This window comes from Kryptolebias marmoratus, linkage group LG12 (assembly GCF_001649575.2).
Source record: "Kryptolebias marmoratus isolate JLee-2015 linkage group LG12, ASM164957v2, whole genome shotgun sequence".
NCBI classification, from domain to species: Eukaryota; Metazoa; Chordata; class Actinopteri; order Cyprinodontiformes; family Rivulidae; genus Kryptolebias; species Kryptolebias marmoratus.
In genome coordinates this window covers 13,405,963-13,429,419 of record NC_051441.1, presented here as the reverse complement: position 1 = coordinate 13,429,419, position 23,457 = coordinate 13,405,963, and the positions used below count along the sequence as shown (strand labels likewise).

Here is a 23,457-nt window from a genome sequence, read left to right as displayed (position 1 = left end):
GGGGGGGGGAGGAGAAGAAGAAGCCTGGCTCAGACAGCTCCGGGTCTGGGCAGATACCAACTGCAGACCAGGTTTACATTTCTCACCAAATCTTAAATGGCAAGACAATAAGGAGGGCACCGCTTTAAAAAAAAGAAAAAAAAAGAAAATGGTGCCAACCTTTTACAGTAAAAACATTAAAACCAATTTTATCATCATCAGCAGCATGCTCATCCTCCAATCACACAACCAAACGGTGTGTGTCGCTCCTTGTTGCTTTAAGAGGAGTGAAGCCGGGTCGGAGGAGTGTTGGCCAGCACAGGCAGTCTTTGAAGATCACAGCTGACACGTGGAGTGCTTCGCTATAGCTTGATGGTGCCGGTGGGCAAGCTACTGTTACACAGTCTGTAGTAGCGGAGATCATTCACGAGTCTCTGAACGCTTTGAGTGAACGAAGGCAAATCCTGGAGAAATGGGCAGGAAAAAAATACATTATTTGACACTGATGATTTTGGAAATGAACTCCAGATTCACAAAATCAGTTATAAAGCAAAGAAGATTGATTTCAAATCTGTTTATTTTCCCTTACAGAAAAATGGAGATGGGTTTAATCAAAATTTAGTTTCATAAGGTGCTTACACAAAAACAGGACATTTTACCAGCACTCCAGTATATATAAGTTTCCTTAAGAGTGCTGAACCCCCCCCCACCCCACTACAAACAATTACACAGACGCCTCACATGTAGAAGGTTTTTAAAATTTAGAAGTAAATCTGATTAAGAACTGAGTGGAAATTTGCTGCTGTAACCAGAACGTGGGTTTCATTTGTATCTGGTCAGCATCTGGCTGCAGATTGGGTTGAAAAAGGAGCTTAATCAGGTAACAAAAACACAGAGTCTTTTCCTGGGAAGGACTCTGAAAGAGTTTGATCAGCGCCTCCTGTATATTATAATACACAACGGGAAAAATGTCCGTCCTTACCTGTTCAAGCTTGAAGTTGCGCGCGAGAACAGCTCGTTGGTTGGTGTCCACGCCGTGGCAGCCGTTTAGGAACTCTGGCATGAAAACCGAGTAGAAGGCATTGAAGTCGACAGAGGCCATGTTGTAAATAGCAAGGGTGATTTCCTCCTGGAGGAGGTCGTGGCTTTTGTGCAGAAGGACCTGCAGCAGAACGTTGATGAAGTGGAAGAGCATCGAGGTCCGGAAAAGCTTCTGAAGAACAAAAAATAAATAATCACAATGTTTACAGTCATGCACCATTTAACCATCTAAAAATGCAACAGGTAAAACATTACATTAAAATCTAGGTGCATATTGAGCTGTAGATTTTGTGTACTCTTACTTTCATCGATAACAACAAATAAGTTTGATTGATTAAAAAGAAGGTTTAACAAAAGCCCTGATTAGTAATGTGCTTGACTTTTAAAATCAAAAGTACTGAAATAAAAAAGTGAACCTACTCTGGAATACAACTTGTGCTTGCTGTTCAGAGACTCCAAACAGGAAAGATTTTGCTTGAAGATGTGGATGTCCGGCTGCAGGAATGACTGCCCAAAAGCCTGAAAAGACGAGTCAGAAAATGAAGCACAGAAAGCTTTAAACAATCAGCTGCTCTAAGCTGCAAATGTTACTCTGAAAATGAATATAACTGAACTGAACGTTGTTTTTTTTAAACGGTTCATACCTAAAAATCTGATTTTTACACAAATTTTAGAGTAAATTCCAATAAACACGAAAAACAAAGAACTAAATGTGCAGTTATTAGTTCAGAGAAGTACAACAAGGACGAGTACAGGCGTATTCATGAAACGCACCTGCATGGCAGCTGTGAACTGGGCCTCATTTTCCATGGTGTCTTCGGCAGCTCCTCTTTGGACGCTCGTTAAGACTGAGGTTTTGAAGAAGTACCTCCAGTTTTGGTGAAGTATTTGGTATAACAATTCAAACATTTCTGCCTTGACATCCGGTGAGGACCGCTGTTAAAGAGGAAAGATTCAGTAACAATCTGCTGTCCAGGAAATCTGACGACAACAACAACAGGTGTACTTTTAGGAAGACAATAACAAAATTCACCTTAAAAGTTATGAACTCAAACTCTAGTGGATATTTCAACTTTGTACATTTTTGTGTTTACAGAAAAAGAAGCAGCTCTGTAGGCAGTACCACCAAAGTGAAAGCTTGTTTTGGTTTAACCCAAGCCAAAGTTTTAAATGAGCTGGTAATACCATATCTTGTATTATAAAGAAAGCAGATAAATTGGACATATGAAGTTATGTCTAAGTATGATATTTGTCTTTATGTCAGTTGTGCGTTTCAGTGCTGGTTCTCTGTAGAGACATCTACTGTTCAGGGGAGGGACTGCAGAAAATGTAACATCTAGTGTTGGTTTAAACAGCAACTCAGGAGTTTAGTTATTTAGTTGCAACAAGTTATCTCCACGACCAACTCAAGGGTAAATTCTGGCTACCACTTCTGGCTTTTTTTCCACCACAACCTTTCACAATAGTGCAGCACCGACTAGAGAAGAGGTTCAAAAGAAGAAAGCAGAAAAAACAAAAACAAAAAAAAGACAAACTTGTACTCCTCTGTGCTCTAACGATGCTGTAACTGTGCTGTACCAAGAGACAGAAAACCCATCCCCAGACAGAAGCAGACGTTCAGATTGAGAACTCACTGACCTCAGCCACGACTGGGTAAACCTGCTCCATGCACAGAGAGAGGATGCTGGGTAGGAAGGGCTTGAACGCTTGACCAGGTTCTTGCACCACCACCTGCAGGATTTTCAGGAACTTCTGCACCACCCTGCATCCGGCACTGCCTTCCTGCAGGATACTGGCTGCCAGCTGTTCCCTGAGGCAGGCCAAAATGACAATAACATGACTTAGCAAACAAGATAAGACGTGATGCAATACAAATGGTACTAATCAAAAACATTGTAATGTTTTTGTTTTTTTTTATCCTTACCTTGTGAACATGCTGAGGAAGGTGTGGATGATTTGTCCCGTAAAGGCAACGCCCATCTGGACTCGCAACGCTTGAAACAGCGTCAAAAAGAAGGCCAACATCTCATCCGTCACATCTGAGACAGAGAAGTGACCATTAAAAACTTGGCCGGTCACACGGTTTTTCAAGTCTGTTATTTTAAACTTGCTAATCGCAGTTAATCATGATGTAATAACTATCTGAGAAGCACAATTTCAATTAAAGTCAGCTTTAACATTTGTGTGAAGAGAGTCTGATGAGAGTCCAGTCTATATTAAAAAAACAAACTTTACATGAACACACAATTTTGTCTCATTTTTCAGTGACATTTCATTTAAAAAAAAAGGTATAAATGTCAGTCACCTCATCAATTTAAGCAAAATGAGTATAAATGTGTGTGATCAACTGACCTGGCTGCTGAATAAAAACTGGAAACAGGTTGAGCGACACTTGAACAGACTCCTGCAGACTTTGGTAACAGATCTGTCGAGATTTGGTGGATTCGCTCGAGATGCTGTCGACAATATCTCGGAGCACAGGCAGGGTTTGTTGTATCACTGCTTTCACTGGAGCAAAGGAGAACATCGGGAGAACATGGTTACAGGACGATTAGGAATAACTGAGACTGAAAACAGGTGGCATAGTTTAATAACAGGGATGACAAAACAAACAACAACAGGGAATCCTGACCATTATCCAGACCGGGCTGGCGTTGAGTAATATTCACAGTCTCTCTTAAAATGCGATACTGTCGAGTGAGTGCAGCCAGCAGGTTGGCGTGACTGCTGGAGCGTGACTGCCATTGCTGCTCGCTCTCTGGTAAATTTGGCCACGGGAGCAGGAGCATGTTGGACAAAGCCCTACATACAAATATGTGAGCCTGCAGGAAACACAAAAAAAACCCACCTCATGTTTCATAACAATAAAACACAATCTGAACGAAAATAATGAAACAATAAAGCTTTTTTGAAAAAAGTTATTTATCATATAAATGGAAAAATTCACAAACCAGTAGTACAGTGCAAATAAAAATAAAAAGAGTTACCTCCTGGGGAAGGCGGTGGGTGTGATTCTCTGTAGTAATCAGGTTGAAGATGTTCTGAACGGCTGGCAAAGTGACCATGAACACCGGCCTCACTGTAGATGTTATGGAAACCGTCAGATGGCACGCCGAGAGCAGCAGCTTCTCTGGTACCTGGAAATTTAAAGGTAAAAATTTAATCTTCCTGCTGTCTGTCACTGCTTATATTACGGTAGATGCTTTTTGAACAATGGCACCACTCTTAGAGCTAATAGCACTTTTTAAGAAGCCAAAGGATTACTGCAGATCGACGTCTGTTGTGTTCCCAGTGAGGTTTAAAGTCAAGTGTAGGAAACTTCTTTGTCAACCTGATGCTGCTCAGAGAGTACGTTCAAACAAGAACCCTTTTAGCACCATAATAATAATGCTGTTTCTTGTCAATAATTGTGTCATAAAATGTGCAAGTACACATGTGCCGCAGTGTCTCCAGTGATCTGTGTTTTTAAAAGGGTTAATGAAAATCTGTTAATGATGCTCATCTCTACAGGGGCTTGTATATGTTTTTTAAAAATAAATGCTATCAAATTATTTTTTGGTCATATTTTACAGTTCCTGTTCCAATCAAAGCTCTCTCTCCCCTCATTCACTCAGGAGAAAATGAAGAGGCAGAATGCTTGTAATGCATGCCGTCTCCCCAGACATATGATGTTGCGCAAACAACTTAATTTAAATGTTGTCTTCGCAAACAGCTGCCATTTTCGTGGTTCAACTCATAGCTACTGCTATAAAATTCATCATAAGAAAAACAAACTTAAAACTAGTTAACTAGTTAAAAATATCAGAAAAATAAGGGGGAGGGGGGTGCTGTCAAGATGAGTTCTAGTTTTTAAACACTTAACAATTTCTTCATTTAACTTCCTCCTTAACAAACCATTGTTGCAACAGCAAAACCTTTTACCACTTTGTCAAAGATAAAATTGCCCAAATAAATCGTTCTGAGAGAAATATCTTTTTCTTTTGAGAAATTATTATAGCTAGAGCTATCGAACAGTAAAAACATTTGTTTGCATCAGCCTTATGATTGTGTAATTATTCATGACTAAACAGCAAATATGCAAATCATATATATATATATCCCCCACTGATCTAATTCTGTGATCTGGTGTTGGTCTCGATGCATCTTTATTTGCATGTGTTGCTAACCAGCTGAATGTCTTCTGATTTCCTTATTGCTCTTCTTCTTCTTTTAATTTTGCTAGATGAAAAACAATTCTGTGGCTAAATGTTCATAATCAGATAAAACGCTGTCTTGATTAGACAATCACTTATGTTAATGGCACAAAAACCCCCTAAAAACAATGACTTTAGATTTTGTTTAGGCTCATAAATCTGATTGTAAAAAAAAGCTGCAAGTACGAGACCAGGCGCTGACAATATGGAGTCCTACTGTAAGAAAGAAAGACTGAATTTGAGGCCACCTACCTTGGTTGTGATGAGTGGGCTACTAGCATCTACTGCAGACGTGATGAGGTTGATGAACTGGCTCTGATTCTGACCGTGGACTTCACTGTAGAACTGAGCCAGCCAGTGAGAATAGGCTTGTAAAGCAGCAAGGGCCTGTGCGTGTCTGCAACAAACAAAAATACACAAAAACCATGCAAATTCACACAATGTACATGCAGATTGTATTGTTTATTGTTCAGTGTGCTGATGTGTTTACGACGGGTGTTAATTTTAATAGTCTGACATTTCTGATCAGCTCTGAATCTCAACAGCTGACCCATTAGGACCTGATACAACACATTTCATGCACTGGTGTCCAGAGGGCACCTGAAGATTTAACAAGTTCAACACAAAACAGTCTGGAGGTTTTTAACTCGGTGCCAGCAACATAATTATTCTGCAACTTCATTATGTAAAACATGAAGTTGCTCTGAACAGGAAGTAGCTACACCCTCGCGCTGTGAACTGCTGGCGTGGCTTTTCACAGGCTTTTATTCACGCTCCAAAATATTCAAATTTACATGACCCATTTTGTTTTTTAAGCTACTTCCACTCACGTCCACTCTGTTCTCGTTAGTAACAACATTATGGTGTTTTGTCACATAAAACTGCATTGATTAAATTTCCCTCTGAACATGTGATACTCACACGTCAATGAGGTCAGGCTTTAGAACAGAAGGCACAGCTGTCTCCAGGTCATACAGGCTGGTCTGAGAGCCGTAGCAAGTTACTTCAACCAGCCTTGAAGAAGAAAGAAACGCTTCATTATATTTCATATACGAACAACAACCACAAACAGAAATTAAATATAGACACTAAACATTCAAAGATGAGGGTAGCAGAGTGCTGACCTCTCCACCACGGCCAGTGCGTCAGCGAAACGTGCAGCAAAAACTTCTCCAATGAAATGTTCAGCCAAGCGTCCGACAGCTTGAAGCAGCGAACTGAGGTCCCTGAGAGAACAGTGAAGGCGGCGGCAGTCGTTCTCTGCTGTGATATTCAGCCTACGGCCTACGGGGGGGGCGGAAACAAACAAAAAAACGGTATGGGAAATCTCACACTAATGCTATAGCAGTTCCCTGAATCAATGCTTTAAACATGACTTACTGGAGCTGGTAGTGACGATAAACTGCCGCAAACCCAAGTATACATCCAAGTTTTCCTGAAGGACTGGAAACTAGAGACAGAAAGGACGAAAATAAGATGAAGCTGCAAAAACCTGCTGAATACCTGCAACAAGCAAACCTCGCCATGAAATAATTCAATTCACAATAATGTGAGAAATAATTTTATTTGGAATATTTTATCTCTTGCAATGTTGGAGGAAAGAGATGCATCGAATGCACAAGACAGGAACATCTTACTTTTGTAAGAAAACAAACTTTAAAGCCTATAAACAAGTAATAATGAAGAAGAGTATCTTTTTGGAGGAAGTGCGTTTAAACAGGAACCAACTGGAGCTGAACAGAAATCAAGTTCAGTGTCATGAGCTGCACGTAAATAAAAACAATGCAGAATTTACGAATTCATACTTTAATTATATATTTCAACAGTTTTTGATGCTTAAAAAATACCAATGAGAACAAAAACACAACAAAAAACAGGTTTCTATAAAAAATTCAAATTTATCCAGCTGGCTCTGTATAACACAAAATAAATGTTTGCTGCAAACTTTCTAATAAAACTCGTTTTATATTTAACACTTCTTTGAAGAGATGACTGTAATATTAAAGACCGCAGACTCACAGAGTTATAGTTTAACAAACAATGTGGCATTAGTTTGGAAAAAGCAAACAAACGTTAAAAAAAAAACAAAAATAAAGGATTCCACCAAAAAATATATAATTGTACGGTCATGCTGTACTAATAACCATCTAAGGTGTTGCAAGAAGTTTATCATGAAGATCAGTTTCAACATGACATCAGACAGGAGGAACAACTTGTCCAATGTTTGCATACTGTTTTACATTTTATTTTGCACTTGGAAAAGCTGGCTTATGGGCATTTTACAGATGCTGAAATAGTCTGCAGATTAGAATCTACTCAAAAATTGGAGAAAAAAAACCCTAAAAGCTAATTCAACTAAAAGTTACATTTTTAGTGTTTTATTTCTTACTTGTTGCAGACTGCAGTGTATGTATACTTAACTCATTATTCCACTGCTCTTACAGGTTTTAAACCACAATGTTTGACGGAGTACCTAATATAACCTTTGGGGTTAAATTCAGTTTGATACATAAAGAATATGAGGAAGTTTCTAAAACACACCAACTGTGTGGCGCACTGTTTTACTACACCCTACCAACCAATCAAGTGGTTCAGCGTCATCATCAGCAGTTGGGAAACTACATTACACAATAAATGTTTGACAGGAAACTGAGGTTTTAAGCAGCTTTTAAGTCAGAATTCGCAATATCAGCTTCAACAAATAAATACGGATAAAATTTATCGATAGGCTTACAAAATGTCCATTATAGCTTACCAGAGTAGAGAATGCATGGGATGGGAGCAGCTCCATCACCTTGGCAACCACCTCCAGACTCTGACGTAGGTACCTTTGCCACTCAGTCTGTTGCTATAGATACCAAATGATGGAGAACGTTCAGACTTTGAAGTGAAGGTTAGATGCGCCTTTGTGACGAGCGCGTGGATTTAAAGGGTTAACATGCAAATTAAACTGTAAACTTTAATTTCAAATACATCACTGCTACTAGGTGGAATATTTTATAGGTGAAAAAGACAATTTGTGAAATGTTTTTTTTAGGTAAAATGTTCTTACATCATCATCCAGAGTCTCATCGTCCAGCTCTTCCAACTGGGCCTGATTGTATCGGAACTGTATGCGATTCAGAACTTCCCTCAAAAGAAGAACTAAGGCATCTTTGTACCTGACAAATCACACAGGACTGTGTCACTACAGCAATTTCAAACAAACCAACGTAAAAGGAGGACAGCAGTGACTCTGCACACTTACCTATTAAGTACACTTTCTCTGTCGGGGAGCCTGCTTTTAATTTTGGTTGTTAGAAAATCCAAAAACACACTCCAAATGTCCAAACAAGCGAAGTATCCATCATGGGTGGGCTGAAAAATTCAACGAGAAGCAGGTCTGAATGAAATCTGTGATGATGAACAACTTGTTAAATAACACAATGACTGACGAAACCATCATTACCTGGTTGAAAGTGTATTTGAAAAGCAGACCAAGAAACTCTACAATAGGAAACTGAGGGCTCGACTCAATCCTCCTCAAGTGAACACTGACAAACAGGCGCAGAAAATCTGTAAACTTTTCCAGGTAACTGCAAGATCAGAGAGAAACCATTAAAACAAAACGTGACATGTGCATCTTAAAGTCAGGAGTTACTTTACAGTCTCAGCTGGTTGATGTTAATATAATTTCTCTAGATATTTCCTCTGGAAAGATGCTGCACCACCCTCAATGCCCCAAATATACTTTGATAACTGATTATCTCTACTGCAAATGGAATAAAATAAGTGTAAAAGTAAAATAATAATTCAATAATGCCAGTTTTGTTTGGGCTTAGATTGCTCTTGGTTTGTTTTGTGAACGTATTCTGGCAAACACCTATAAGTCAAATATTGAGATCTGAGGAGCTGAACTATTAAGACTGTAAATCAGGGTCTTGCCTTACATATTTGTTAGTTTCCAAATTCAGTTTACGGCTTATTAAAGAGACACACGGCAGTGCTAACACTCAAGATTTAATAAGTTCAAGCTAAACCCAGAACTACATTTATATGGACCACAGACATGGGATCTGTTTCAGTAAAGACAACAAACCAAAAAAAAAGAGGAAATTAAAAAAAAAGTTCATTTGCTCACTGGTAAAGTAAAGTAAAAAGTTAAGACTGCTGAGCAACGCGGCTGTCGAGAACAGCAGATGAAACCAGAATGTTTTGAAAAATGGACTTCTAGTAAATGCCAGTGCACTAAAATTAATTATAACCATTTTACGAGTATAAATACATCCTCTGACCTTTAAATACTTTCATATGCACAAACACCACTGTCAGTTTGTGAACTGAGAAATACCTCTCATCGAGTTCCTGTAAGCGGCTCTTGACTGTGTGAGCGTTGTTCTCTCGCGTCAGCCTTTGCAGAAGGAAGAACGTTTGCTGGAACATTCGCAGCAGGTACTCCTCGAAGTCCATTGGCACGCAGTTCTTTGACACCAGTTCATTGACACAGGTCATCGCGAGCACGCCGAGCCGAGCGCGATCCACCTTATTGACCTCGCCCTGCTGGCCGTTCCGCCCCTCTCCGTTCGCCATCGGCACGGTTCCGGGATTGAGCTGTCCATTAGAAGAGGAGGAGATCAAAGGTCCCGTCTTGGCTTTTGTCCGCAGGTCACAGCCGAAGCGTGCAAAGTGAAAAATGGACGCCAGCAGGGTGGGTGTAATGTTTGTGGACAGAGGGATCCAGCTGAACAGGTGAGCTAAACACTCCAAAACAAGACAGCAGAGCTGATGACTGTCGTTGTCCAATGCTGCCATGGGCTGACAAAGCAGCTTCGAGTATTGGCTGCCCTGAAACAAACTTCCCAGCAATTCCACTGAAAGGTTGAAGAAACACAAGTTGGTGGTGTTAACATACAAGCTGCTTGATAAAATACCGTAATGTCAAAGTTAAAAAATACAAGTATTATCTGCTAATTGTCTTCATTATTAAATCTTAGTAGTTTCCCGTAATAAAAGGGACAATGTGCTTACCACTTTCCCTTGAGGTGGGTGATGGAGGAGGGGTAGAAGCTATGACACTGTGCTTGTCCCAGTAGGTCTCTAAAATGCCTGCAAAATAAAAGAAGATGCTTACTTTCAAAAATAATATTTTGTTGCCAGTGCAATATACTTGGTGCCCTCAAAGCCTGTTCATGTCAGAAACAGAAGTTACAGAAATAGTTAAGAATAAGTTTTACCAGTCAACAGCCCAAGCACTGTGGGTACTTGCTCTAACAGCAGTTTACGCAGCTCATCTTTCCTGGCAACGCAGAGGTCTTCTCGAGGACAGGCCAGTTCCTCCGATGTGGTTTTCAACATGACCAACCCCAGAGGAGCGAGGGCTGGGGTCTGGATCAGCTGGAGGCAACATTTGAGAGTGATTTTTTAAAACGGGCCAATTAACTCCACGTCCCTCGAAACAATTCACTTGCATTGTGTTTACAAAATGTTTCAGAAATACTCCAGAGTGCCATGGGAACACTGCACTTTTTGAGGAACCTTTAGAAAAGCTCTTTAGTCTTGTTAAGTCAGATAATGTGTGGACGCAGCAATAACAATTGAATACATGCGTGCTTTTCTGACAGCATCTATGTTGCTTTTCTACATCATAAAAGGCAGCAGCAGAAAAAACAGTTTTTCCTGACAGACGCTCATTCACAACCTCCAAATCCCATTTTTAGCTGTGAGAGTCCATGCCCAAAGCGAGTCGTGCATGAGCAGAATATGAGCTGTGCTGTCATGTCTTTCCCAATCCTGTCTTCAGTAGAAAAATGCAAAACCAAGATACGCCATACGTCATCTGTCAGTGACCTTAGCAAACACCAGTCAAACTACTAAATGTCTTTCTAGCTCATGAACTCTGCAAGCAGTGCAATTCTGAATTACTGAAGACAGAAAGTTGCACCTTATAAGTCAGTCATCATTCCTTTAAATAAATGATGTTATATTCATTTTGTTTTCCACTGATCGTTAAAGATACAGAATTTTTTCTTTTTAATTTACAAACTTTAGTTTTAATGAAATACTGATGTGACATAAAGCCACACGCCACAAGCGAAAGGTTTGTGCATTTCATCAAACTTTTATTGATAATTTAAGCACTTAAATTATTTATTAAAGAAGAGTTTCACAGATGAAATAAAGTTTACTTAAAACTTCTTTTTGTCGAGTGCGATCACTTAAAAAGCAGCATCACCCCAGTGAACGTGTTTGGTACGGCAGAAGCTGTGGTTTTGTAGGCTTTGTCAAAAGCAGCTTGTTCTCAAGACAGCTGGTGTGACACAACATGTGACAACCCTCAGCAGACAATCACCCTCGATTCGAAATCATGTATTAGGAGAAAGAAAATACAGCGCTTACCTGGAGGGTGTTTGTGAAGAAATCATGGTAGAACATAGGCCAATCTTGGCGACCGATGTCTACAATGACTTTGCAGAGTTTGTTGCGGATAAAATAGGGCACGGATTTGTGCTGAGCGAGCAGGAGCTTTGGCAGACAGCTGCGGATCTCCATCTTGTCTTGAGAAGCTAAACCAATCCACATTTTGTTCACCAGGTTCTGAAAAACAACAACAAAAAAACCCAGTTTTCAAATCTGCTTGAAGGAGACTACATACTTACACACAGCAGCCCTCACTCATCTGTTCTGTAAGTAATTAATCTGAAGAAAATCAATTTGAAGATCACTCATTCACCTAAATTTAGGCATACAAATATACATCAAAACAGAGTACGTCTTCTAAAGTAGTTTTATTCTTACAAAGTAATAGTTTTTAGTTTTTTAAACCAGAATGAATGCAGGAAACCGAAAGTGTACACAGGAAATGCACATAAAACAAATTCACATAGCAAAAGACATCTTCCTGTCTTCTTTGTGTATAACTCAATATATATATATTTTTTTACTAAACCATTTTCAAAGCAGAAAAGTACTTTGAACTTCTGCCTCCCACAGGACTTACTTCAAATACTGTGAGACTGTACATCATCACATATTCATTCCGAGTATTGGAGAGGAAGAACAAGCAGTGTCGCCACGCTCCGGTCTGCTGCACAAAGTTATTCAGCAGCTCCTCTGCAGAAAAAAAGGAAGCAACCATGAGATCTTTTAGAAGTACGACACCGTAGTACTTCACAGACAGACAAACTGAAAGTAGTGCGTAGCAACACAGGAAGTGCATAGAAATACTAAGAAAAAGAGCACATATCAAAGAAACACGTTCAACTCAAGTTTACTATTTGAAAGGAACAACCAGATGTACGCTGCAGTATTTTCCTGTGTACTGTAAAGTGTTTTTCAAGCTCAAAGTTAAAGTTAGATAATGGGCAACTACTAAAAAACTTCAATAAGATTAGCATCACATAGAAAAGCCTTAAACCATTTTGAAAGAGAGGCTTTATTTCTATTATAGTTTTTACACAGGAATAAAATACAATCTATACATTTAACTGTCAACATTTTGAATTCATTTCAGCTTTGTTCATTGGTGCCAGCCAAAGGTGCCGACAGGAAATGAGGAGGACGAATCAACATGCGACAACGGTTTAGATGGTCTAGATTCAAACAGCTGCTGACAGATCACGTGATGCCACATCGCTGATCAACCTAATTTCATACATGAACTCCTTTTTCCTTGAAGAAATATCACAGACTAACTTCTCTACCTGAACTAAGCAAAAGCAGGGATATGCAAGATACGTTAACTAAATTAACTCCATGTCCTGGAGGTGAAAAATGTTATAAGAGCAAAAAAAGCAGCGTCTGACAAACGACATCAACATTTTTTGGTGTTAACAGTGTTACGTTCAAGCTTCCTTCTCTTTGAAGATTAAAATTTTAGCAATTACTTAGCTTCTTGTAGAGCATTTTATGGTATTTTTTAATACATAAGGTTATTTAATTACTTATGCATTTGAAAGTAGTAATATGAGTCTGACTGGAGGTGAGTTTTTCATTTTATTTCAATGTTAAAACATAAAAGTGTAACTAAATTACATGCTCAAGTGCCCAGACAACTACAAACACAACTAATAGTAAAGTCACACAAGCTTAATTACTCTTAGGTAAAGAATTATGGTTGACGCAACCAAAATACAAACTAATAAAAATTGTTATGGCACGAACAAGACTGTCCGAATCCTTATGTTTCACATACTAACGCTGTTCATTGATTGCTGGAGAATGAAAAGCCCAGTACTAGTGAACCAAGTCAAATTTTAACCTACCTATTTCCCTTTTCCGCTCATTGGTTGTACAGCTATGAAAGAACTCCGTCATCAGGTTCTCCAGCGCACGCAGAGACGCCTCCTCTGAAGCCTGAGCAACAGTAAAATGTTAGGTTAATAACACGTACAACAGCTTGATTATGGGGTAATGTACAAAACAAACTACTAAATGCTGTACATCTATAAGCATTGAAAAAATGACACCTTTGGAGTTGACAGAAACTCTGTACGAACACCTTGTTCGTGCACAACAAAAAGCATTGTAGCATAGTATATTAAAAACAATTCTTATGGAGTCCTTGCAATAACAGGGGAAATCTAATAACATAAGAGTCTGCAGGCACAGATAGATACAATCTGTAGCTGAACAAAAAGAAACCCTCCTGTCCTTCACGCATGTCTATACCTGCAGACTTCATTGTCTCCCTCTCAACAACAAGCTCACAAGAAGCACCGCGGATCGGCATCTTTGCACAACCTCTTAGCTTCCACAACCCGCCATGTAAAAGCTGCGGTCTGCATTTCTAACACGAGGAAAGACGAGCCCTTTTCGGAAAACACGGTCGTGCCAAATCGACCCATTTAAAGAGCGGGTCCCTGCGTGGCAGGCAGGCAGGCGGGCTTGAATTCCTCAAATAAGCCACGACTTGTCGAGGCTCCACAATACCCACAGCAAATATTCGGTTTTGTAAGATGAGCGCCCTGCCTCAGCTGCCACAGCGAAATGGCTCGGAGCTGTCAGCCACCTCGATCCGTTGGACGGTTTAGCGGCCGCGGAGGTCCAGGACGTGTCCCCGCCCCTCCGCCCGGACACTTAGCTCCGAGCTGGCCGTTCATGTACTCCTCTGATCGGGCGTCAAAACGACCCCGCATCGGGGAGAAAAAAGGGAGGAAGGAAGACAACACCTGAACGGCAGACTTTACTCACCATGTTCGGTCTGGCCCGGACGCTTTCCTCGGTGCTGTCGGTTGCTGGTTAGTTACCGTTAGAGGCCAACATGAGTTACCTCGGCAGGACGGGCTGTGCTAACGTTAGCCAAGGTGCTGCTGGTAACCGCAGCAGACGGTCTTCATCGTGGTCTGCACGGTCGAACTCCGAATACGTTCACAGGGCTCGGCTTTGCTTTAAACTACAGTATGAAAACGCAATAAAAACATATAATTTTCTTTCCTTTTCACCTTGCCGGAGTTAAACGCCACTGTCAGGCACAAAGTGGCTGACCGTCGATACCAGCTATCTCAAAAATAAGATGATAGGTTCACAGTTCAGTCGTGGTCTTGCTTTTTTGTAGAAAATCCAGCTAGCTTCGTCTCTTTCAGCGCCGGCGAGGAGCGAGGCATTGATTAGCGTTCAGCGTTTGCCCATTTCGACGCAAAAACACCTCGCTGCTAACGCTGTAGCGGATGGCTAAGTTGTTAGCATTTCTGGAAGGATGAGGACATGATTTTTCGGTAGCTAGTAGATCGTGTCAGCCGCAGTCATGTTTCTGTTGCTCAACCTGTCTTTAGAGTTAAAAATATCCAAGCAAAGTATTCAACATTTCTATGATAAAACTATATATCACTACGCACGGTGGTTCCTGTTATTTTTTTTTTCATTTTCAAAGCTTTGGGCGGCTCAAGTCTACAGCTAGCTGCAGGTTTAGGGTCTGATTCGCAACTTCCTCTTTCGACACAACCAACCCAATCAGCTTGTGGGAAGTGAATGACGGCTGGAGATGTGACGTTCACGAACGATCCGAATCTTTTGAACGGCTCTTTATCGCAGGCTGTAAAGAGCCGTTCACTTTTGTTTTTTACCCCCTCCTAGTGTTTACTTCTCAGATGCAGACAGTTGTGAGGAAATGTGGCAGCACAGGATGAGACTGTGTCCCTGTCTGCTTTTGAGACGTCCTCTTCTCAAGCAGAAGAAAGTGAAGAGCTTCCATCCCCTTTTGCCAACATTCCTGCTACCAACCCACTTTGGTGTTCTTGTGGACAATGCACTGGTATACACACACACACACACACACACAATATATATATATATATATATATATATATATATATAGTGTGTGTGTGTATAAATGTATATAGGTTCATTACCCCCCGAGTCCCTGTATAAATACATTAGTGTGTATATCAAAATCAGTTAAATGTGAATGTTTGCGCACTTTATTCAGAAAATCCACATTACATCTACATTTCAGTATCTGGTTATTACAGACACAGATTAAATGTTAAATGAATATTTCTATATTTATCACCACAGTAATAGTGTTACACACGTTAGTAGCTTTATATTGCTCTGACGGCAGAAGGGGCCTTCATTAGATCTAGAAAAAGATGGTTGGAAGAAGGGGAGCAAAATTCTGCATACTTCTTTGGATTATAAAAGAGTCGATCTAACTCTAACACCATACACAAATGTTTGCAGTGATCCTTGTGAAATTGCCTCCTTCTCTGCCAACTTTTATAAATTATTATATAGCTCATCATATAATAGTGAGGATGCTGCACAATTATTTGATGCTCTTCCAAATCTTAAAAAATTGATGAAAGTAACAGACTTTACTGTGATCAGGCAATTTCTCTACTTGACATTTCAGATGGTATTAAACACCTGAATCTAAACAAATCTCCAGGGGTAGATGGCTTAAGCTCTGAATTTTATTAATTATTTTCCAAACAGCTGGCTCCTTTCCTTTTACAAGTATATTTGGAAAGCTTTAACAAGGGGACACTCTCCGTTACTCTCACTCAAGGCCTTACTACTCTAATTCCTACACCAAAATAAGACACTCTTCTGTTAGATAACTGGCGCCCCATCTGTCTATTAAATAATGATCATAAAATCCTTGCTTTAGTGCTGGCTAAACGTCTTAAAAATGTTTTAGATGATATTATTGATGAAACTCAGTCAGGATTTATGAAAGGACGTCACATATCTAACAATGTTAGATTAGTCCTAGACATAATAGATTATTTAGATTTAATTGAAGATGATAGTTTTATCTTATTTCTCGATTTTAAAAAAGCTTTTGATTCTGTAGAACACAACTTTCTATTTTTAGCTCTTAAAAAATTTGGATTTGGTCCCTTCTTCATTAAAGCCATTTAAACTCTTTATGCTAATGGCAACAGTGCTATCAAATTAAAATCAGGAGCTTCTCCTAGATTTCAGTTACATCGAGGCATCAGGCAGGGGTGTCCTAAATCTCCATATCTCTTCCTCCTAGCTGGCCAACTTCTCTCAACTCATCTGGGGGCGAGTCCTTTACAAGGTATCAATATTGCAAACAGGAATCTGCTAATAAGTCAACTAGCAGACCATACTACACTTTTTTTGCGTAACTCAGAACAAGTCCCTCTAGCTCTTGATATTATCCAGACCTTCTCTAGAGCCTCTGGGTTATCCTTAAATGTCCATAAATGTGAACTCTTTGCTTTAAAGGACTGTAGTTTATCCTCTATTAGCACCATTCCAATTAAACAAAATGTTGTATACTTAGGAATCACTATTACCAAAAATAATAAAAGCAGATGTGTTGAAAACTTATCCCTGCTATTGACAGAACAAAAAATAAATAAATAAATAAACCACTGGCTGCTTAGAGATTTAACTCTGAGGGGAAGGACACTTCTATCCAAAGCAGAAGGCCTCTCTAGCTTAGTTTACTTGGCCTTTCTTCCGTTTGTAGACAACAGCACCTGTAAACATATTGACCAGATGTTATTCAATTTTCTTTAGAAGCACAAAATTCATTATATTAAAAAATCTGTTATCATGAATCCAAATGATAATGGGGGGTTAAATTTCCTGGACTTTTCTACCTTAAACAGTACTCTAAAAATTAGATGGATAAAGCAACACCTGTTATGTCCCACTTCATGTTGAAACTTCATTCCTAATTATATATTCTCTCATTTGGTGGGCTGGACTCTCTCTTACTCTGTAATTTTAATCCTGAAAAATCCCAGTCAAACTGTCCACATTCCACAAACAATGTTTGCTATCTTGGTTACTGATCTAGAAGCACAACTACTCTCCTCACAAATATATAATCTGGCATAATAGAGATATTTTATATAAGAACAAGTCCCTCTACATTGACAACTGGAAAAAAAATAATATAATGTTTGTAAGACAGCTATTCAATAATCGAGGGTCTTTGTTCAGTTACAGTGAATTTATATCTCATTTTAAATTTCCAGTAACTGCTAAGGAATTTGCAATTGTTTTTGATGCCATTCCTTCGGGCCTCATTATGATTATGAAAGGCATCATCAGTCAAAAACCAGATCCTACCTCATACAATTTAATGGATACTGTTGTTGCTAAGACTTGTCTGGTGTCTACTTCCAATAACAAGAAAATTTGTTCCCTTTTTCAACAGCAAATCATTTCTCAACCCTGTTTTATTGGTTATTGGAATAGGTACATGCACAGAGTTAACTGGAAGAAGGCTTGGACTCTACCTCACAAATTCTTTGTTACAAATAAAGTTAACAAAGTGTCTTATAAACTCATCCACAGATGCTACCCTACCAAGCATTATATGTGCAGATTTAAAAAAAAAAAAGTTGATATAATGTGCCCTTTCTGTGCCGCTCAGGCTGAAGACATGACTCATTTGTTTTGGAACTGTGTCCATACCAAAAAACTCTGGGATGGTATCAGGAGACTTAAACTTGTCATTTCTCCACAAACTCTTCACAGTTATGAGACTGCTATCCTTGGCTTTACTGCTTTTGACAAAAAGAACTGTGACTCCTTCTTTGTCATCAACCTCATTGTACTTCTTGCTAAATATTATATCCACAAATGCAAGTTTAGCAACAATAGTTTTTTTTCAATCTTCATGAAAGACTTGAAGTGGTACTATCAACAATTGTCTCATCCAATAATTCAAAAGCCATAAAAACTTTAAATTTATTACAGAAATTTAACATCTTGTGACCTGTTGTTATTAATTTTCTGACCCCCCTGGCATACTCACGTTTTTGTTTTTTATTCTTTTTGTTTTCTTTCTTGCTATCTGTTTTTGCTTTTTGACTTTTGTTGTTGTTGTTGCTTGAATTATGTCAATGTTTTGACTTTTGCTAATAAAGAACTTTTGAACTATATAAAAAAAAGTAAAAGGACGCGTCCAATGACTTATATGGTCCATATAAGTCATTGGACGCACCTTTGCCTACGTCACCACGTACGGCGGCGCACTTCCTGGATCCCATGTTGTTGTAGCTATTAATCGCTAGCAGCATTAGCATTGTTAGCTGTGTGTGTTTGTCGTGGTTTATGTGTCGGTTTGGGTGTGTGAGGTGAATATTTGAGCCTCTGCAGTAACAATGTCTTCAGTTCAGTCTCTGAGAGAGTTCATCAGCGAGCGACTAACTGCTGCTGCTGAAGAAATATTCACAGAGTTTGAAAAAACCATCGTCCAGTACGAGGAAGAGATCGACCGTCAGCGCAGACTGCTGGATATCAGCTGGAAACCACAGATATACCTCCACAGGATAGAACTCCCACAGCAGAACGTCTGGAAGGAGAAGAGGATTCTCACTGACCAGCAGCTCTGTAACCAGGAGAGGAACTCATGTTTGGACCACGAAGAACCGGAGCCTCCACAGATGATGGATGACCATGGGGAACAAGAACCTCTGCATGTTACGAAAGAACAGGGGGAACCAGAATTTCCACAGATGAAAGGGAACCATGAGAATCCAGAAGTTCCAGACAAAAAAGAAGGCCAGGTAAAACCAGAAACTCCTACTTATAAGGAACTAAACCACTTGAAACTAGAACCAAACGAGGACCAACTCCTGTATCAGAACTCTCTTGAAGCAGAGAACCAAGATCAGGAACCAATCAGGAATGTAGACCCAGGATCCAGCAGAGATGAAGAGCTGAAGCAACATAAGAGACGTCCACAAACCAGAGGTCATCGAGACAATGTAGACAGTCCAAAACTAAAGAGAGACCAAAAAAAGTGTTTTTTGTGTGTGACATGTGAAAAACAATTCAGTGTGAAAAGAACTTTAACTGTTCACATGAGAACTCACACAGGTGAGAAGTTTTTCTCATGTCATTGCTGTGGAAATACATTTAGTAAAATAACTAATTTAATCAAACACATGAAAACTCACCCAGGTGAGAAGCCGTTCAAGTGTGAGACTTGTGGAAAAAGCTTTAATCAAAGATCTGATTCAGTCAAACACATGAGAATTCACACAAGTGAGAAGCCTTTCAAGTGTCAGACCTGTGGAAAAAGTTTTAATCAAAGATCTGATTTAGGCATCCACATGAGAACTCACTCAGGTGAGAAGCCTTTCTTGTGTCAGACCTGTGGAAAAAGTTTTAATCAAAGATCTAATTTAGTCAGCCACATGAGAACTCACACAGGTGAGAAGCCTTTCAGGTGTCAGACCTGTGGAAAAAGGTTTAATGAAAGATCTGATTTAGTCAAACACATGAGAACTCATACAGGTGAGAAGCCTTTCAAGTGTCAGACCTGTGGAAAAAGTTTTAATCATAGATCTAATTTAGTCAAACACATGACAATTCACAGAGGTCAGGAGGTGTGATCTTGTGACTCTTGTACCTTTCTCAACTCTGAGGTACACTAAACCTCCGAGTTGAGAAGGTGGAGTCGTTCCTCATCATTAAACTGTAGTCCACCAGAGAGAAAGGTTTGTTTGAAAAGTTAAATAAGATTAAAACCATCGCTTTCTGTTTGAGCTGTTGCCCAGTTTACTCAGACTTGTATAAAATGTTATCCCTTTAAGACAGTGGCATTGTGGGTAATGTAGTTGTGAGTTTGGTAAAGTAGGATTCACCAGAGGAATGTGGGAAAACAGAAATTAGGTATTTAGAGAAATTCAACTTTGAAAATATTATTATCTAGATGTTCTTTTATGGTCATTGTTTACAAAATGTTCCAGCAAATGCTGAAAAAGTATTATTTTTTATTTTTATTTTTTTGCCGCTTGTTTGGCACCAGTCGGATTGTGTTCTTGTTTAGCTGTCCTTGTTTTTTTTTCTTTCTAGAGTTTAGAAATTAAATGCCTTTTTTCTAAAGTGATGAGGTATAAGACTACAGATTATGCTGTTTGCCTGAATCAGTTTTGTTTTTTTTAGTAAGTTTGAACTGTTTTAGACTGTAAAAACTTTAAACATCTGTTAAGTTTCTCATGCTTTTTCTAAAATCAAACAATAAAAGACAAAAGTGTAGTGATCTGAAAAAAAAAATAAAGCTATTAATCAATATCACGCGCAAAGACTTTAATGCGATTTTTTTTAAAAATGTTCCTAAAATTGAAGCGCAGACCTGTATTAGAGATAGGACGAGGTAGCACAGATCATCAGAACACCGCCACTGTCAGTGCCATGGACTAATCGTTGAAAAGAGCAAGTGTTTTGAACGGCTCTTTGAAAGTAACTCATCTGCAAGATTCAGATCCCTTTAAAGAGCCATAAATCCCTTCTCTGTTGACCGCAAGTAAGACACCATCTATCTGCGGTTAAATCTTTCACACAAAACTGCACGGTGTACAAAAACGCCACAAAATATGAGTGTCCTAAAAGGTTAGAAAAACAGAGTTAGAATGGGCTCACCGGTGAGATTACTTATTAACTGAGCTACAATGACATATTAAAAACAAGAGTCAAAGTATGGGTGACAAGTATAAATTTATTGTCAGACAAAAGCAACGATCTTTACATAAAGTATGATTTACAGCTCATTCAAGGTCAGTCAATGTGCATCAAAGCTATCTGTCATAAACAAGATGTATACAGATAAAAGAGATAAGAACAAAAAAATATAATTGTTTACAGACTACAGAACCCTATAAGGTCTGTTGGTATGGTATAACTGTAAGGATAACAAAACTACACATTGCCTTTGACACAAATGCCAAATTTTTTTTTCAAACTTCAATCTTTTCAGGCATTAAAAAACAAATTAAAGTTTTATGCAATTGAGTAGGTAAATTCAAAAACAAACTTGTTTCTTTAAAACCAGTATTTTTTAAAAACTCATATAATTGTAGTTCAAACCAGGCTAACAATACTGCAGATAACTAAAAAGGGGACTATCCCGTCTGAACCGTAGAGGACAGTTTTTGTGGAAAAATGATATAATTCCAGAGACATTAGTTAGAAACATCCTAACGTACAGTCAGTCTCAAAAGAAAGTATATCCTTTTTCAGTTATAAAGCTTTGCACAATAAAAATAACTCATCTGGTCTTTACCAACCCTTAAAATTAAGGAAACAGAACCTCAGATGGACAACGATATGTGTTATTCTGGTTTAAAATTGTCATTATTTGATGATCAAAAACCAAGCCAAGAAGTGGAGCCGGCGTGTTCAAAACTCCCCACTTACTGTTTCTATAGGCAATAAGAGTAGCAGTTAAATACTGCTGCTCAGATTCACGAAATTAACCAATCATTAACAAAAAAACAGATGTTTGGATATTTCTATATTTATATCTGGAGCAATCAGGGCAGCAGTTGGTCTGTGAGGGGTTCTCCATTTCACAGTGAGAAAACAAAATAAAAAAAAGAGAAACTAATCAAGGCGTTGCCATGATCAAAGTCCAAGCAAATTAGTTTCACAATAAGAGAGACGGATGAGTATGAGATGTCATTTGTTGTTCATCTGCAGTCATATTTTCCTAAATTTAGGGATCTGTTAACAACTAATTAAAGTTTAATTAAAAATTAAAATTTTCAAACTAAAAGGGGGAATACTTATTTTTTACCATGACTATATACAAATAAAAAGTACTCAAATTAGGGTTAAAATCGTCAACATTTCAGTGAAGATATTCTCATCTTATACATGTAAGTAGTTAAGTTTTCCACTTCACTATTCCAGGACGGCTTTCAAGATATTTTTTTCTTGATCATTTCATTGTCAGAATGACTCCCTGTTGCTAAGAGATTATCATTTGTCTGAAAGGTGTGCCGTCTTTGTGCTTGCATGTCATATGCCCAGGCCCTCTCCACACCTTGGCCCTCGATCCTGGAGGGTTTCCAGTCGGGGAAGGGAAAACGTCCAGCAACCACTAACGCATCATCGGGAAGCTCAGCCAGCAACTTCTCCTGCAGCAATGAAAGCTAGAAACAAAAGAGAACAATAAATTACTTTGTTTATATTGTCTGAAAAAATAGAAGATAATCATTCTGAGACTCGTTTTAATCACCTGACCTAAACAGAATATAGGTGAGAAGCTGAATTTCATCAATGAAAATAAGAAGAATATCTATTTAAGTAGGTTGGAGTTCATTTTGTGGTAAGTCAAACTCCTAAGGTCCTTCAGTTTCAAAACAAATATATAACTTTCTAAAATGTCTGCAAGGGATGCACCACACCTTTTATTTGAATAACTGCCTATTCATTACATTACTCACCACACTGGGAGCCAAAAACACTGTGACATTCTTGCATTTTGTCAAGTCAACCTGGGATGACACAAAGCAGAATGTAAACACACTAACAACTTTAGGTTTTCACAGTTCAGATACAAACATCTGGGCAATTATCACATAAAAAATATATTTTTCATAAATATTAAAGTTGCAATTATTTACATATTTACTCCCTTACCATGTCAAATGTGCACAAAAATAATAGCAAAACATAAACAAGAAAACTTCTGCTAAACTGAGGACAGAAAGGTTGCTTTACAATGCCAGTCAAGTCTAAACACACCTACCCCCTACTTAAAGCACTCATAACTTTATTTGACAGAAATTTTGCACAATTATGTATTTTCTAATATTTTTAATTTTGCTTTTGTGGTGCTGTTGCCATTTTGTTTTTGGCTTTAAATACTATCAGTGTTTCAAATCTTCTACATTTTGTTTTCACACACGTCCATTTAAGTTTTGGTTCTCGTTTTATGCAGTATTCTGGGTTACACTTAAACTTCAAAGGTGTCATAAAAACACAGCTGAGTTATTTTAGTTGACTTTGAGAATATATATATATATATATATATATATATATATATATA

At 38.7% G+C, this 23,457-nt stretch overlaps 4 protein-coding genes across 5 annotated transcripts in view; 1 reads left to right on the top strand and 3 right to left on the bottom strand.

The window, feature by feature from the left end:
- The window catches only part of mapk8ip3 (mitogen-activated protein kinase 8 interacting protein 3), a gene marked incomplete in the record, with an annotated part of 1,049,817 nt that overhangs the window by 189,628 nt on the left and 836,732 nt on the right, over positions 1-23,457 (bottom strand).
- On the bottom strand, positions 7-15,129 carry xpo6 (exportin 6). The gene is made up of 24 exons (XM_017428183.3): positions 14,382-15,129; positions 13,454-13,544; positions 12,190-12,302; positions 11,589-11,786; positions 10,427-10,586; positions 10,221-10,298; positions 9,544-10,063; positions 8,662-8,788; positions 8,461-8,570; positions 8,266-8,374; positions 7,969-8,061; positions 6,594-6,663; positions 6,338-6,497; positions 6,135-6,227; positions 5,466-5,610; positions 4,008-4,157; positions 3,653-3,842; positions 3,373-3,528; positions 2,945-3,059; positions 2,659-2,830; positions 1,795-1,956; positions 1,441-1,539; positions 962-1,192; positions 7-443 (listed from the first exon to the last, which is right to left on the bottom strand). Exons 1-24 carry the CDS (start codon positions 14,382-14,384, stop codon positions 342-344), a joined length of 3,447 nt encoding a protein of 1,148 aa, XP_017283672.1. The 5' UTR covers positions 14,385-15,129; the 3' UTR covers positions 7-341.
- On the top strand, positions 18,656-20,168 carry LOC108242953 (zinc finger protein 570-like). Of its 2 annotated transcripts, none has more exons than XM_025008542.2 (2): positions 18,656-19,499; positions 19,836-20,168. In XM_025008542.2, the coding sequence occupies exons 1-2, from the start codon at positions 18,782-18,784 to the stop codon at positions 20,015-20,017; spliced, it is 900 nt and encodes a 299-aa protein (XP_024864310.1). In that variant the 5' UTR covers positions 18,656-18,781; the 3' UTR covers positions 20,018-20,168. The 2 variants fall into 2 exon arrangements, with proteins under 2 accessions (XP_024864310.1, XP_017283608.1); XM_017428119.3 differs by having other exon boundaries at positions 18,658-19,499; positions 19,920-20,168.
- Positions 21,104-23,457, bottom strand: part of antkmt (adenine nucleotide translocase lysine methyltransferase) — a 3,409-nt gene continuing 1,055 nt past the window's right edge. The window contains exons 4-5 of the mRNA XM_017428077.3: positions 22,853-22,903; positions 21,104-22,558 (exon numbers count right to left, since the gene is read on the bottom strand). Of these exons, the coding sequence (XP_017283566.1) occupies positions 22,325-22,558; positions 22,853-22,903 (285 nt within the window). The 3' untranslated portion in view covers positions 21,104-22,324. The remainder of the gene's footprint in view (positions 22,559-22,852; positions 22,904-23,457) is intronic.

Excerpts from the sequence above, each read along its gene's own strand:
- xpo6 (XM_017428183.3), bottom strand. Across the intron at positions 11,787-12,189 it reads ACAGTCTCACAGTATTTGAA|AACCTGGTGAACAAAATGTG; the intron begins GTAAGTCCTGTG and ends GTTGTTTTTCAG. Across the intron at positions 8,062-8,265 it reads ATGAGACTCTGGATGATGAT|CAACAGACTGAGTGGCAAAG; the intron begins GTAAGAACATTT and ends TGGTATCTATAG.
- LOC108242953 (XM_025008542.2), top strand. The coding sequence starts at position 18,782 with ATGTCTTCAGTTCAGTCTCTGAGAGAGTTCATCAGCGAGCGACTAACT. Across the intron at positions 19,500-19,835 it reads TCACATGAGAACTCACACAG|GTGAGAAGCCTTTCAGGTGT; the intron begins GTGAGAAGTTTT and ends GAACTCACACAG.